Source organism: Oncorhynchus masou, chromosome 28, assembly GCF_036934945.1.
Source record: "Oncorhynchus masou masou isolate Uvic2021 chromosome 28, UVic_Omas_1.1, whole genome shotgun sequence".
Classification (NCBI taxonomy): domain Eukaryota; kingdom Metazoa; phylum Chordata; class Actinopteri; order Salmoniformes; family Salmonidae; genus Oncorhynchus; species Oncorhynchus masou.
This window is the reverse complement of record NC_088239.1, coordinates 25,010,648-25,026,704: the sequence shown is the minus strand read 5'-3', so window position 1 is coordinate 25,026,704 and position 16,057 is coordinate 25,010,648. Positions and strand designations below refer to the sequence as shown.

Sequence of the window (16,057 nt, the reverse complement as noted above, 5' to 3'; positions counted from 1 at the left end):
CATTTTGTGGTAATGTTAGGTTTCACTGTAAACATAGCAGAAGACATGAAACGAAGAGGAAAGTTTGTATGGCTTTATTTAATTAACACTGGAAAGCTGTCAATAGTAAAACACAATTGTGTATTTTGTGTGAAAATGACGTTGATGATCACGCAGGGCATTTTAACCCACCAATATATGCAGGAATGGATTGATAAAAATGACATACAGTTGAGATTAAAGTAAATTATAGTATCTACATTTTATTGTGGGCTGGTTTTGAATATTATTATGTTAGGATACCTTCAAACACCCAAGCATTTTCACTTTCTCAGGTAAATAGTTTGTCCTTAAAGCTTACAACATGTACTAGAAGGCATACATGTGAAACATTTCAAAGGTATACAATAGAAGAAGGGCAAAAAATACGGGTAATTCAACCTACAGAAGAAGATAGATTGTGTCACATGACTTTGAGTCTACAAAGTCAAAAAAGAGGAAAGTCATTTCCACTGACAAAAAAGGAGGGTATGAGATTTGTTAATTGATGAGCTCAAGGTATCATTCAATCCAAAGACTGTGGCTACAATGGAGCTTTAGGGCATTGGGCAAGACGGGGGTCTATTGCTCAGGACCCTATAAAATCAAATCTGTTAACCTGAATTTGTGGGGATAATTCAAAACCATAACTCCTCTCGCGCTGCGGGAATCGACATCTGAATCCATATGGACTTATTTTAGAGCTTGAAACAAACATACTGTACAGAGATGATTTTACACACTTTTTTAATCGCAGAAACATGGTTATGGGTTTTGATTGAAGTAATGGCATAAAGATGCACATGTGACTGGTCTGTTTCACGAACGCAGGATGCAGCGTTGAGACATGGGGTTATGAGCACAACTCAGCAGAATCATCATTTCTCATCAATTCATATAACGTTATTGGTATTCCTCTTCATTTCCCATCACATGACTGCCGTCCTCACACCTCCGGGATAGAGTGATCCATTAGGCTCTTCACAATGCTGGAAGACATCCTGGAGACACGTAGAGAGAAACAGAGGGACAGTATATCAATGATTGTTCCTCCCAGACTTATATTAGCATATTCCCATAGGCATTTCCACCCCTTATGTGGTTTCACAGTATTACTGTTGAAAACCAATCAATATTTTGTTAATTTTAGATTTCTGGGGCGATTAGTGGTTAATGGTTTTTGCATCCGTTTCAACAGAACCCTTCGATACATCGTACTCACTTTTTCGTCATGTGCTCAAAGATGATGGTGGGTGTCACCGTGACAGTTATCACTCCACCAGCGGAGTTCAAGATGTCTGTAATCTGGGGATCCTGAACCCAGGAACAAAAGCAGAGGGGAAAAGTCAGCAATTGTTGGCACAAAGAACAGAACAGCAAATTGACAAAAATACACATTTTCTGATGAATACAGCAAAATGATCAAAGAAAAAAAAATATTGTGAACACATTGCTTGTTTTTGAGTGCAACCAATCAGGACAGCTTGTTTACCTTAAGTCCAATGACATTCTGCCCATTGACTTCACAAATGTGGTGATCAGTCAGGAGGCCGTTGCGGGCAGCAGAACTGTCCTTCACGATAAAGGTGATCTTCCCCTTCTTAAAGATGAAACCCAATTGGCCGTTGATGTCTTTGTGCAGGGTGATGGTGCGCTCAAATGGTCTGTCAGAGGAAATGTACAGTTGCAAACATTATAATACACACCATAGTACTATAATGATATCTGTTGCAGCTAGAGTGTTTTGGCACACAGTATCCTCATCCAGAAGCATGATGGACCAAGTCAAGTCAATAATTCAGTGATGTAACTGGATCCTCAGTTGAATTATGAATGGCTGCTGGGAGCTCACCTGTCCCGTACCACAAAGGCTATCCTCTCGGCGCTGGCGTTCTTCAGCACCTTGTGGGCCTTGTCCGTGCTCCACCCAGCGCAGTTCTCCCCGTTTATCTGCAGCACCTGATCTCCAAAGCGTAGGCCGCCCAATGCCGCGGCAGTGTTCGCCTGTACCAGCTGAACAAACACACCCTGCCAAGCAACAATGATACTCAGCAACAGAACTGTATCCAAGGGAGACATTTTGAGTACAAAAGTGGCGCTCTTGTCAGGCTTGCTAAAGGGAAAACCTAGGGTAGCCTACTATTTTGTTCATACTTCCAACTGGATCATTTTTATATTACTTGACATGTCATTGAATAGTGCCAGTGTCTTACATTGTCCACAGATTTGAGGCGCAGTCCGATCTTTCCGTCGCTGTCCTTGCAGAGGATGACCTCCCTGATGCCTTGCCGTACCTCAGCCCTGCGGATGCCACAGTCATTCCCTGTGATCGGAGCGCTCCTGTAGCTCAGAGCGGAAGTCCTGGGAGCCACTGCCTGCAGAAACCACACAGAGCTAACATATCACTCTCAAAGGGCCACAGAGGTGAGAACATTCATCAGCATCCCATGGAGTAGATGACAATTAACGTCTACTTTATGGTTAATTTCTGCAGTTTTAGATTAAACAGAGACATGATAGTAAAGTAATAGCAAACAGGGTTGGTGTCAATTGTATTTTATTTCAGGACCGTGGACTGAAATTCAACAAAATCAACCCTGACAATAACTGCCACCATTTTATATCAAATTATAGACCCAGAGTGTGATTACCCCAGAGTAGTCTTCTGCTGGTACCATGGACAGCGCCTGGCGAAGCGCATCCTCACTGAGGTTCAGCCCCATGAATTCTGAGAGCTCAGGGTACAGTTTGGGGTAGAGACCTGCAAGGCAACCAACACCAACAGATACAGTAAAATGAGAAACAAAGGCAAGCTACGATCAATAATTATTTCCCATTTGCTCTAAAAGTGGATACAATTCTACCATCATTTGTGAGACGTGATATCAAAAGGTTAGTAGAGTCAGCACGTGAAGACATTACAACATATCCAGACTGCATTATTGATAATGAAAGACTTATGGGAGGAATTGGTTACCCATTTCTTCCTCCACAGGATTTGGATTTGGAACATCCTGTACAGCAAGTAGAGCAGGTGTCTTGCTTGGACTGGCAGAGTAAGTACTACTTCGAGCCTGGTAAAATAATGAGGCCAATTAGTTATACATGTGCCCAATAACAATGCATTCGGTGTTTCTGAAGAGTTGAAACAAATGTAGGACTCTTACCTGTATAAATTGATCCACCTTCATGTCTTCCAATGATGGATACAGCGACATGGTGATTTCTAAAGAGAAAAGTTGCAAAAGATTGACAGCAAAGACTCATAGCTATTCTAATAGGTTTCCCTTATTCCTCTGTGTAATTACAGGCTTTCAGCATCTGTAGGCCTAACTGGTAATGTCTAATACATCAACAACTACCTAATTTATGTCTGAAAAATGTGCATCAAAGGTCGTCTTGGTCTAGCTGGCAGTCCTATCAAATGTTGACTAAATGCGGATAGGCCTAAACCCAATATTGTTATTTCAGTAATCCAGGGCAGCACCAAATCGATCACATGAAAACAAGCTCCTGTCTATTTTAATTGATGTTTATCAAACAGCACATGAGTTAGGCTATGTTCTCATTCCCCGTAAGGGATTTATTCATGAGACATCAAAGCATAGGCCTAGTATAAAAATTCATCGAAAAACCGCATTATGACGCGAACCCCATTGAGATGCTTCCAGCTATTTTTATACAAGGGAGCATTAGACGCAGTGAACCTAAACCAGAGGGACGAATTAGCCAACTCCTCAGATATGACCTGCGAATATAATAGGCTACTCATATTTGATACGAATAAAAAGCGTGAACTAAACACTGTAGCCAAAATGTAAGAGAGGGAAACGGGAGGCAGAGATATAACCGTGTCCAACATTGATAAATACCACGCGCAATATTATTATAACAATAGACTACCACCCTAATATGCCGGACAAAAAATAACTAATGTCGGTTATTTTGCGTTTTTCTTCTAAAGCATCAGTTTAAAGACTATATTGTATGCATCATTGTGGCTATGTGCAATATAGATGGGGATGTGTAGCTTAATTGAGAAATTGCCTACATTGTTATGTTTGAGAAAATATAAAAGACAGGAGGAAAACGCCAAAACTCACCTGGCAAGCGCGAGGAAGACCGAGAGAATAGCCTACTTATATGTGTTTTTAATATGCGATATATTGACTGTCCGTTATACATGCACGGTCGCAAATGGTCTAGTCTACTGTGCTGTTTTTTCCATTGAGGTGTAACCGTTTCTGATATCCGTACGTTTGTTGTGGAGACAGCTAGGCGGCTATGCGCGTCTTGCGCGACCTTGTCCAGCCCATTTATTATAGGACAAGGTAACGTAACAGCCAGATCAGTTACCTAGAACGGCTGCTGTATAGCTTAAAAGCACAAGAAGAATAGTCCCTTAAGGCGTTTTACTGTGTTAGATATCTATATAAGTGAACATAGTGGAAAATAAAAACGTGTTTTCTTTAAATTAATATATCAGAGAGGTTTTAATAAAACATTACATTTTTTAGTATTTTATTCGTTTTCTGTCCCTCATCTAACTGCTTTGCCATTCATCTAACTGTTAATTTATTGAACAATTATATGTAGTAGCCTAGCAGATATTCGTATTTAGTCAACTGAGAAAGCAGTTTGTGTCATAGAAATAGCCTATTAGCCTAATCTCTATGGTTTGTGTATTGGAGACAGAAATGGAGGAGAACCCATTATTTTATAGATTTATTTCTAAGAATATTTGGTGTAGGGGTATACATGTGAGAATGAAATGCAAGTTTACATAGGGAGCAGGCCAGCACAGACAGGATAGGACCAGAACTCTGGAGTACCATAATATCATAATTCTGGTTCTGGAGCATCACAATGATGTTGTCATGACAACATACCCAACAATCTAGATGTTGCAAAAATAAATTCCACTTCTGAGTCACTTTTGCTGAACACTTGAAGCAGAGCACAATGCAAACCTATAAGCCTGAATGACACCCATAAGTCTGAATCCTTAAACTCAGCTGGTGGAAATTAATAGATTTATTTTTTTAATTCCTTTTTTTTCACAGACCTGAAAAAACAGAAACAGGATAATGGACAACGTTCTTGTGCTGTGAGTTTCCATAATCAATCATCTGTAATTAAGTAGCCTATTTGGTGGGCTATTACAATCTAGTTGTAATACAACTTCCCCTCTGTTGAATTAATGATTCAATCTGACTTTGCCATGTTAATTTTACCTAGCTAGACTAAACTAGACTACACTAGACTGGACTAGACTGAACAAACCAGTAGACTGGACTGAATATAATAGATTCTCAGAGAGAGAGGGCTGGAGGAGAGAACTGGAGAGGGAGATGGAGAGAGCGTTAAAGAGAGTGCGGATGCACAGGGAAGGAAGAGACTTTGAAGGCTCTTTATGGACTGCTGAGAGAGAGAAAGAGGAAGAGAGGATGAAGGAGGTAGAAAAAGTGGTATAGAGGATGAAGGAGAGAGAGAAAGAGGTAGAGAAGATGAAGGAGAGAGAGAAAGAAGCATAGAGGATGAAGGAGAGAGAGAAAGAGGTAGATGATGAAAGAAAGAGGTAGAGGATGAAGGAGAGAGAGAAAGTTGTAGAGAGGATGAAGGAGAGAGAGAAAGGAAGAGAAGATGGAGAAAGAGGAAGAGAGGATGAAGGAGGGAGAGAAAGAGGTAGAGGTGATGAAGGAGAAAGAGGTAGAGAAGTTGAAGGGGGTAGAGAAAGTGGTAGAGAGGATGAAGGAGAGAGAGAGAAAGAGGTATAGCAGATGAATGATCGAGAGAAAGAGGAAGAGAGGATGAAGGAGAAAGAGGTAGAGAAGTTGAAGGTGATAGAGAAAGAGGTATAGAGGATGGAGGAGAGAGAAAGAGGTAGGGAGGATGAAGGAGAGAGAAAGAATAGAGGATGAAGGAGAGAGAAAGAGGTATAGCAGATGAAGGACAGAGAGAAAGAGAGGATGATGGAGAGAGAGAAATAGAGGATGAAGGAGAGAGAGAAAGAGGTAGAGAGGATGAAAAAGGTGAGGGAGAAAGAGGGAGTATATGGAGAAGAGGGACAAGAATGAAATAGAGCGGGTGAGATAGGAGGTGCAGGGAGAAAAGGAGAGTGAGCGAGATGATTGAAGGAGAGAAGGAAGAAATAGAAAAAGAAAGACAAGGAAGCATACATAGGCACATTGATGGAGCTGGAGAGAAAAAAGATATACCGGAGAATGTAAGACAAAACCTGGGAGACGTGAGACAGTGTGTTGAGAAGGCGAGAGATGCTCAAAGACAGAGCAGAGAAAGAGAGAGCAGGACTATGAGACGAAGATTAGCAAATTGCAGGATGAGAGGAGGGAATTGATCCGCAGACTTGTCAAGTAAAATAGACTGGGGATGGAAAATACAGGTACAGAAACTCCAAGTGACCTTCTGTATGTATTCTGTTTGGTATACTGCACATAGCCTGAGCTATAGGAATAGAATAGAAACACTATACAGGTGCCTCCATGGCCACAAACACTTTTCATTAATATTAGGTCATATACACAACCAGAGACACTATTCACTAACATTGGGTCATATACACAACCAGAGACACTATTCACTAACATTAGGTCATATACACAACCAGAGACACTATTCACTAACATTAGGTCATATACACAACCAGAGACACTATTCACTAACATTAGGTCATATACACAACCAGAGACACTATTCACTAACATTAGGTCATATACACAACCAGAGACACTATTCACTAACATTAGGTCATATACACAACCAGAGACACACATTTATTTGAGATTGAATAGATCTCAGGTAGTATACTCGTGTTTGGATGCATAAACCACCTCAAAGCACTGATGCGGTAAGTACACAAACTCTTTCTTTCATTGTCAGATTGCCAGACAGGACAGCTACAGTGATTACATCCCTGACCTTATCAAAAGGGAGTAGAATGGAGAGAGGAAGACACACACACACACACACACACACATTTCTACTCAAATGATAAATAAAGGCATGCAAAGGCAACGTGGTTATTTGTAGAACCTTATGAAATGACAATTAAACAGCAGGAAATCTTACCTGGCCTTTAACACATGCAAGAGCATGATTTATTTTATTACTGGTAAGTGCAAATATGTTGGAATGGTCACTGACTAGAAAGGCGAACTCCATGTTTATTGGCTGTTGATTTTATGAGAAGGGATTCGCAACACGTGCTTGTGGTTTTGCCATTTGTGTAAAAAAAAACTTTGCAATTCAAATGTGATGAAATATGTCTTGCTCCCATGCAGACTAAATCACTTTTTTGCCCGCTTTGAGGACAATACAGTCCCACTGACATGGCCCGCAACCAAAACATGCAGACTCTCTTTCACTGCAGCCGACGTGAGTAAAACATTGAAACGTGTTAACCCTCGCAAGGCTGCAGGCCCAGACGGCATCCCCAGCCGTGTCCTCAGAGCATGCGCAGACCAGCTGGCTGGTGTGTTTACGGACATATTCAATCAATCCTTATCCCAGTCTGCTGTTCGCACATGCTTCAAGAGGGCCACCATTGTCCCTGTTCCCAAGAAAGCTAAGGTAACTGAGCTAAACGACTACCGCCCCGTAGCACTCACTTCCATCATTATGAAGTGCTTTGAGAGACTTGTCAAGTACCATATCACCTCCACCCTACCTGACACCCTAGACCCACTCCAATTTGTTTACCGCCCAAATAGGTCCACAGACGATGCAATCTCAACCACACTGCACACTGTCCTAACCCATCTGGACAATAGGAATACCTATGTGAGAATACTGTTCATCGACTACAGCTCAGCATTTAACACCATAGTACCCTCCAAACTCGTCATCAAGATCGAGATCCTGGATCTCGACCCCACCCTGTGCAACTGGGTACTGGACTTCCTGACGGGCCGCCCCCAGGTGGTGAGGGTAGGTAACAACCTCTCCACCCCGCTGATCCTCAACACTGGGGCCCCACAAGGGTGCGTTCTGAGCCCTCTCCTGTACTCCCTGTTCACCCACGACTGCGTGGCCATGCACGCCCCCAACTCAATCATCAAGTTTGCGGATGACACTACAGTGACACTACAGTGGTTAGGCGTTGACTAGTAACCAACGAGCTGACAAGGTACAAAATCTGTCGTTCTGCCCCTGAACAGGCAGCCTGTTCCCAGGCCGTCATTGAAAATAAGAATTTGGACTTGCCTGGTTAAATAAAGGTAAAAAAAAAAAAAAGGCTTGATTACCAACAACGGGACGGCCTACGGAGTGTGGTGTCAGGAAAATAACCTCACACTCAACGTCAACAAAACTAAAGAGATGATTGTGGAATTCAGGAAACAGCAGAGGGAGCACCCCCCTATCCACATCGATGGGACAGTAGTGGAGAGGGTAGTAAGTTTTAAGTTCCTCGGCGTACACATCACAGACAAACTGAATTGGTCCACCCACACAGACCGGATTGTGAAGAAGGCGCAGCAGTACCTCTTCAACCTCAGGATGCTGAAGAAATTTGGCTTGTCACCAAAGGCACTCACAAACTTCTACAGATGCACAATCGAGAGCATCCTGTCAGGCTGTATCACCGCCTGGTACGGCAACTGCTCCGCCCACAATCGTAAGGCTCTCCAGAGGGTAGTGAGGTCTGCACAACGCATCACCAGGGGCAAACTACCTGCCCTCCAGGACACCTACACCACCCGATGTCACAGGAAGGCCATTAAGATCATCAAGGACAACAACCACCCGAGCCACTGCCTGTTCACCCCGCTATCATCCAGAAGGCGAGGTCAGTACAGGTGCATCAAAGCAGGGACCGAGAGACTGAAAAACAGCTTCTATCTCAAGGCCATCAGACTGTTAAACAGCCACCACTAACATTGAGTGGCTGCTGACAACACACTGACTCAACTCCAGCCACTTTAATAATGGGAATTGATGGAAATTGATGTAAAATATATCACTAGCAACTTTAAATAATGCTACTTAATATAATGTTTACATACCCTACATTACTCATCTCATATGTATATGTATATACTGTACTCTATATAATCTACTGCATCTTTATGTAATACATGTATCACTAGCCACTTTAAACTATGCCACTTTGTTTACATACCCTACATTACTCATCTCATATGTATATACTGCACTCGATACCATCTACTGCATCATGCCTATGCCGTTATGTACCATCACTCATTCATATATTCTATGTACATATTCTTTATCCCTTTATACTTGTGTGTATAAGGTAGTAGTTTTGGAGTTAGGTTAGATTACTCGTTGGTTATTACTGCATTGTCGGAACTAGAAGCACAAGCATTTCGCTACACTCGCATTAACATCTACTAACCATGTGTATGTGACAAATAAATTTGATTTGATTTGATAAAAGACAAGGCCTAAGCAGTTAATAAGCTATTTAATACAGTAACAAGCAGAATTGAGTCTTTCATAGATATGGTACCAGTTGAAGTGCTATGCATGTCCTTATACAGTATACATTATACAATACAAAAAGATCTTGGGCCACTGGTACATTGCATTGGTGATGCGTTGACACATAGAGCAAGCCAATAGTCCCCAAACGCAACCATCCGGTCCTAATTCGCCAAATGAACACAACAGTGACCACATGGAGGGAACTACAGAACCAGTACAAAAACAAATAGAAGTTGATAACATGCTTTGCCAGCTAAAGAGTTTATATTCACACAGCGCTTGGACACAGACACACACGTGGGTATTGATCAAAGCACACAGGAGCAAAGCATCAACACTGAAGAGCAAATAGCAGGACATAATGCGCTCAGCCTCGGGAATGACTTTGAGTAACAGTCCATGAACCCAGACAATGCTGACTGTGCCAATGCTGCTTAACTCGTATTTCCCCCTGTTTTCTTTAAAGATAGTAAGGTACGACAGCAGCCATCTTAAAATCAAGGTTCTGTCTGAGAACTGCAGGTTTGGGGAAGCATGCAGGCTGACAGGACAATGTTTTCAGGACCACAGATACCTATTGTAGATCAAATAATGCATAATGGATAATGAATTACATCCACTGTGTCTACAGGGAGCATTTACAACCTTACTGTAAGCACTAGGTAAACATGATGAAACAGCAGCATTATAGGGTTACCATATGAAAACGTCACAGTTTGACATAGCATCACCCTATAGTGCATCTTATCCTTAATGGACTAGACAGACCAACACGAATGTTGGCCGTGCGCAGTAGATCACCTGCTGGGTGTCAACGGACGGTGTCGATTCAACATGTAGAACCGTAGGGAAATGAAAAGGAAGGCCATTGTTCTGTGGTCAGAGGCGTTCGAACTGCCACCAGCGTGTAGGTATGTCTTGTCCTTTCGTTGGAACTTTGGTTAGCAGTCCTTAGGTCCAAATTTGAATTGTGGGAAGGTTTTGTAATTGGAAACATTTTTATTTGAATGCCTGCTTTTGAAATTCTTATAAACAGTAATCCATATAGCCGTGTTTACCTTTATACAGTATAAGGCCTGTCGTCGATGATTCAATACATACTTTACACATATACATGTTTTACTACACATATACATGTTTTAATTTACATATGCATGTTTTACTTTACATATGCATGTTTTACTTTACATATGCATGTTTTACTTTACATATGCATGTTTTACTTTACATATGCATGTTTTACTTTACATATGCATATGTACTCCAACAAGTGTTTTATGTTTACACATTTTACTTTTCTTTATCATGTAGATATTTCATAGTGTTTCTGGATGTCTTCATGAGTTACATTAGTGCTATGACATCTGGCATGATAATGAATAAAAAATAATTCAATTGTATTAACTTACTGTTAATAAATAAGCAAATGCATAATACATGATGATTTATAGTTTACTATTGATTTACAAATGGTTCAAAAATATCAATAATGATATTATACTTTCACATAAATGCACTGTAAGATGCTATGTTCAATACATCACAAAGCGTTTATCAAATACCTATATAGTATTTATATTTATTTAGTGCTTATGGATGGGGTTATGAATGCCTTTTGTAGCTAGTTCCGCTAATCATGACCTAATAAAGCTTGAGTCCTCTCAAACATGGGAGACTTTCTGAGACTCTCGTGCATGTTTGATGCTATACAGCCATTTGATAACGCGTGCATTGCGCTCGACGGCAGATATTCCGTAGGGGACGCGCTCAGCCGAGTCCGCGTCGTCTGTCAGGTTGTCGTTGCTATGTAGCGATCGCTCGCAGTCGGAGCTGATCATGCTGGCGCTGCGGAAGTTGAGGGAGAGGAGGTCGGAGTTGGCCCGGGCAAAGCTCTCCACCACACCGAGGCCCTCCAGTTCCCCGGGGTCCAGCCCACAGTAGTTAAAGAAGCGCTCCACGTCAGCGCCTGCCCGGGCATAGCGCTCACTCAGGTCAGATTTGGACCGGTTCAGGGATGGTCTCCGGGGAACAGAGGCATGGGGTTTGGGTGGCGGGGGCGGGCCGGAGCCACCGCTAATGCCGGGTTTCACACGGAGGGGCAAGCGCAAGTCTGAGGAGCTGAGTGAGAGGTGCAGCAGGCCCTCGACAGGCCGCTCCTGCAGGAGGCTGGCGCTCAGATTGAGGTTGGCACCCTGCGTGGGGAACACCCGCAGCGACTCAGCAAAGGAGCGGCGGTGAAGCTCGCTGGACCGGGAGCGCTGTGGGGCCCAGCTCCTCGCCCCATTCCCCTGGCCCACCATGCAACTCTCTGAACTGTTGAGAAGGTTCCGCAGGATCTCTAAATTGAGGTTGGCACGCTTGGCTTGGCCCACATCAGATTTACCGTTGTTTTTGTTGGAGGCTTTGAGGGCAGGGCTGCTGCCAGCTCTCTTGGGACCATATGCAGGGCCACCAGGGGGTCCAGGAGGGCTGGGCAGGAGTAGAGCAGCCGTCACAGGCTCCTGCTTGGCGTTGATCACCTCTTGGCTCTTCACGTACTTGGCCTTGTCCGCCTCCAGCCTCTCCACGGCACTCATACGATGGGGTTGGTGCTGCTCTGCGGCCTGCCTGCGGAAGTATTCAGGCCCCTTGTTGAGGATCCGCAATGGCACCGTGCCGGGTTGAGCCGGGCCGGCTGTGGCAGCAGGTAGGGTGACATCCTTGCCCACGCCTTCTGACTGAAGCATCTCCGTGGGCATGTCAGAGATTTTCTCCCCCGCCACAGTCGTGCTGGATTTGGTGGTACTACGCACCACTCACAGCACTGCCTCAGAATAACAGACATCCAGCCGGAGGAATGCCCTGCTGCTGTTGCTGCAAACTGCGTCTGGCCAGTATCGATAACACAGCCTCATTGCACCTCCCAGCAGGTAGCACCGGCCCTGTTTTGCCTCCCGTCTATATACAAATCTATATTTATCTATCTCTATTGTGCTAAATCTATGACTCTCCCTGTATCTATCCCTCTCTCTCTCTACATCCTGAAATATCTCTCTCTAGTTTTTTTTCTGGCTGTGCGCAGTCTCGGTCTGGGTCTCTGAGCAGACGTGGGTAATGGAGCCTGTGGCGTTGGTCTTCTTCTCCCAATCCAGTGGATTCTTCCAATGCAGAGATGGATGCAGCTTTCTCCCCCAGTCCTTTGTGCTGCTCAGCCTAGGCAGCGACCTGAAACCCAGCACAGCCTCCACAGCCAATCATGTCACAGGAGAGTTGACATCACTGTTCTAGCAACAACAGGAAGAGAAGGCAAGGTAGGCTTGTGGTTGGCTGTTAAAGCAAAAACTATGATCCGATTGGTTGATCAAGCACCAAGGGGAGGGCTGGGTGAAGGAGTTTCTGTAATAACATGTGGGAAGGTATTACACGGTGGAGCACTACTGATTCTTCAGAGAGGTGAATAGGATTTTCCAGAGTGGAATAAAATGTTTCACATTGAAACATTAATTCCACTATGGTGATGATACTGTCCACATATACTGAAATTATTCCAATCCATACCACAATATGAATTCAGGGAAAACCCTCATGGAAAAAAACATGTGAATTTAATATGATTTTATGGGGGTAGCAGGTAGCCTAGTGGTTAGAGTGGTGTGCCAGTGATTGAAAGGTTGCTGGATCGAATCCCAGACCTGACAAGGTAAAAATATCTTGTTCTGCCCCTGAACAAGGCAGTTATCCCACTGTTTCCTGTCATTGTAAATAAGAATTTGTTCATAACTGACTTACATAGTTAAATAAAGATTACTTTTTTATATCAACTAATGTGATAATGTGAAATATGATGTAATAGGATCTCATGTGAAATAAATGTGGCAACATGGGGATGCAAAATTTCTACATGTGAACATGTGACAACATTTGAGTACATGTGAAAATCCAGGTGTCAAATGTCATTCAGAATATTTTACTTTAAAATGCATAAATTACATTATTTAAATTTTAACAGTCCCCCGCTTTGATAGGTGGGTGCAATGTACTGTTGGGGTCATTAGCATATTTGGGGACGTGGTCAAATATATTTGTGTCTACCGTCAGTGGCAGTGTTGTAGCATTTTAACTGTCTGATAGTTATGTTGTTGGAAGTTGAGTGTCTCTTTTGACATGGTCTATTTTACAAATTCTGTTAGAGCATGTGGCATTGATGAGCGCCACTGTAAAAAAGGTATTGACTGTTTCACTACTGGAATTGGACTTTTCCTATCTGGAAACCATATGTCAGTAAATTATTGTAAAATTCACAGTAACATACCAGTAAACTATTGTGCCTTCTCTGACTCTTCTGTTGACAACAAGCAACCTTACTTGCTAATTGGCAGCCTATCAGAATATTGCAGGCATGGTTTTTAACTAGCTCTTTTTGGTCTCCCAAGAGTGGGAATGGCTTTCCAGTTAATATGGTCTATTGTGTTCTGTTTATAATTCTGTGCTTGTGGGCTGTCAGTTCTCCAGCCTGACATGACTGCATGTGATACCAAATAACTGTATAATATTTAATTAATACAGTACCTAGTCACCATGTCATTGTACTACCCCCTTCCCTACTGCACATCAGACAAACAACTAATCATTAACTTCACGTCAGCTTTCTGTAAACCAGTAGACATTAAACTGCACACTACTCTCTTAACAATACAGCTCCTGAGTGTCATAGGTTCTTATAAAGATTTCAGAATTAACCGCGTCAGAAGGGGTGTTTAACAACTTTTATTAACATGATGATTAACCACTTAAACACATACAACATTTCCAATGATGGTTGCCACAAAAACAACATATTGTACACTACGCCCCCAAATATGCTAATGAGTCCGAGCCAGCACATTGTTCCCACCTACTTTTCAGTGCTGTAATAATTGTACCTTATACTGAATATGTTGTGTAGAAAAATATAAACCCAACATGTAAAGTGTTGGTCCCGTGTTTCATGAGCTGAAAAAAAATCTCATATTTCTGTCTGTAATAAAGCCATTTTGTGGGAAAAAACTCATTCTGATTGGCTGGTCCTGGCTCCCCAGTGGGTGGGCCTGGCTGCCAAGTGGGTGGGCCTATTGGTTGCTCCCATCCATGGGTGCTCCCATGCCCAGTCATGTGAAATCCATAGATTAGGGACAAATTCATTTTTTTTTCAATTGACTGATTTCCTTATATGAACTGTAACTCGGTAAAATCTTAGAAATTGTCCCATGTTGCATTTCTATTTTTGTTAAGTATAGATTAGCTGCACATGTACTCTAAAAGGCACCGACCAGTACTGTGTGAATTCCTATTTGTACCTCTGAAGGTACCTTATGTGTACCTTTGACCTTTTTGTACACCAGGGAACAACATTGTACTGTAACCATACTTTTATTTTCAAGAGTGTGTGGATATATGTTCTTGGTAACAAATAAGTATCTGATGTCACTGCTGAGACATTGAAGCACTCCAGACGAAATCATATGAAAACATGTTTTTGGAACATGCCACGCCCTGACCACCGGAGCCGCCCCCCGACGGTAGATGCCCACCCAGACCCTTCCCAATTGAGTCAGGTTTTGAGGGGGGGTTACTGTCACACCTGACCATAGAGAGCTGTTTATTCTCTATGTTGGTCGGGGCGTGATAGTGACTAGGGTGGGTCATCTAGGTGATTAATGGTTTATGTTGGCCTGGTATGGTTCCCAATCAGAGACAGCTGTTTATCGTTGTTTATCATCTTTAGGTAGCCATTTTCCCCATTGTGTTTGCGGGATCTTGTCTACAGTTAGTTGCCTGTGTGCACACCAGTAGCGTCACGTTTCGTTTGGTAGTTTGTTGTTTTTGTTCGGTGTTCATTTATTAAAGGATAATGTACGCCTACCACGCTGCACCTTGGTCCATTCCTTATAACGATCGTGACAGAAGATCCCACCAACAACGGACCAAGCAGCGTGTCCGGGAGGTAATGGCATCCTTGTCTGTGGAGGAGATTAGGGAGAGAACATCCTGGACTTGGGACGACATAATGGCAGGAGAGAAGAGCCTGCCATGGAGGCAGGCGGAAGCAGCGAAGGAGGGACAGCGACGGAGTCGGGGAGGTAGGCCACAGAAACCCAAAGACATTTTTGGGGGGGCACATGGAGCAGTCGGCAGAGCCGAGGAGTGAACCAGAGCTAGTCTGGGAGAAGGGGAATTTGGAGGAAAGAGAAATGGGAGAGTTGTTGAGTTAGTGGAGGATGCATGGATTTGGAATAAAGGAACGTGTTGTCAGTTTGGTGCCACCTGAGTCAGGTACTCGTCATGAGAGATGTGTGTTAAAGTTCCGGAACAATTGATGCCGGCTATACACACCAAGTCTCCAGTGCATCTTCACAACCCAGTGCGTCCTATGCCAACTCCTCGCACTCTCCCTCAAGTGTGCTTTCCCAGTCAGGTGTGTCCTGTTCCTGCTCCTCGCCCTGAGGTGCGTGTCACCAGCCCGGTGCCACCTGTACCGGTCCCACGCATCAGGCGTCCAGTGCGCCTCCACAGTCCAGTACGTCCTGTGCCTCCTCCCCGCACTCACCCTGAGGTG

The 16,057-nt window shown here is 43.3% G+C and overlaps 2 protein-coding genes across 2 annotated transcripts; both read right to left on the bottom strand.

Moving 5' to 3' along the window:
* Positions 1-58: 58 nt before the first annotated feature.
* sdcbp (syndecan binding protein (syntenin)) lies at positions 59-4,331 on the bottom strand. The gene is made up of 9 exons (XM_064941670.1): positions 4,122-4,331; positions 3,186-3,244; positions 2,996-3,092; positions 2,670-2,779; positions 2,232-2,393; positions 1,871-2,046; positions 1,511-1,682; positions 1,241-1,332; positions 59-1,019 (listed from the first exon to the last, which is right to left on the bottom strand). The coding sequence occupies exons 1-9, from the start codon at positions 4,201-4,203 to the stop codon at positions 965-967; spliced, it is 1,005 nt and encodes a 334-aa protein (XP_064797742.1). The 5' UTR covers positions 4,204-4,331; the 3' UTR covers positions 59-964.
* Positions 4,332-9,446: 5,115 nt separating this feature from the next.
* LOC135517411 (protein FAM110B-like) lies at positions 9,447-12,660 on the bottom strand. Its single transcript, XM_064941666.1, has one exon. It carries the CDS (start codon positions 12,219-12,221, stop codon positions 11,145-11,147), a length of 1,077 nt encoding a protein of 358 aa, XP_064797738.1. The 5' UTR covers positions 12,222-12,660; the 3' UTR covers positions 9,447-11,144.
* Positions 12,661-16,057: the final 3,397 nt, after the last annotated feature.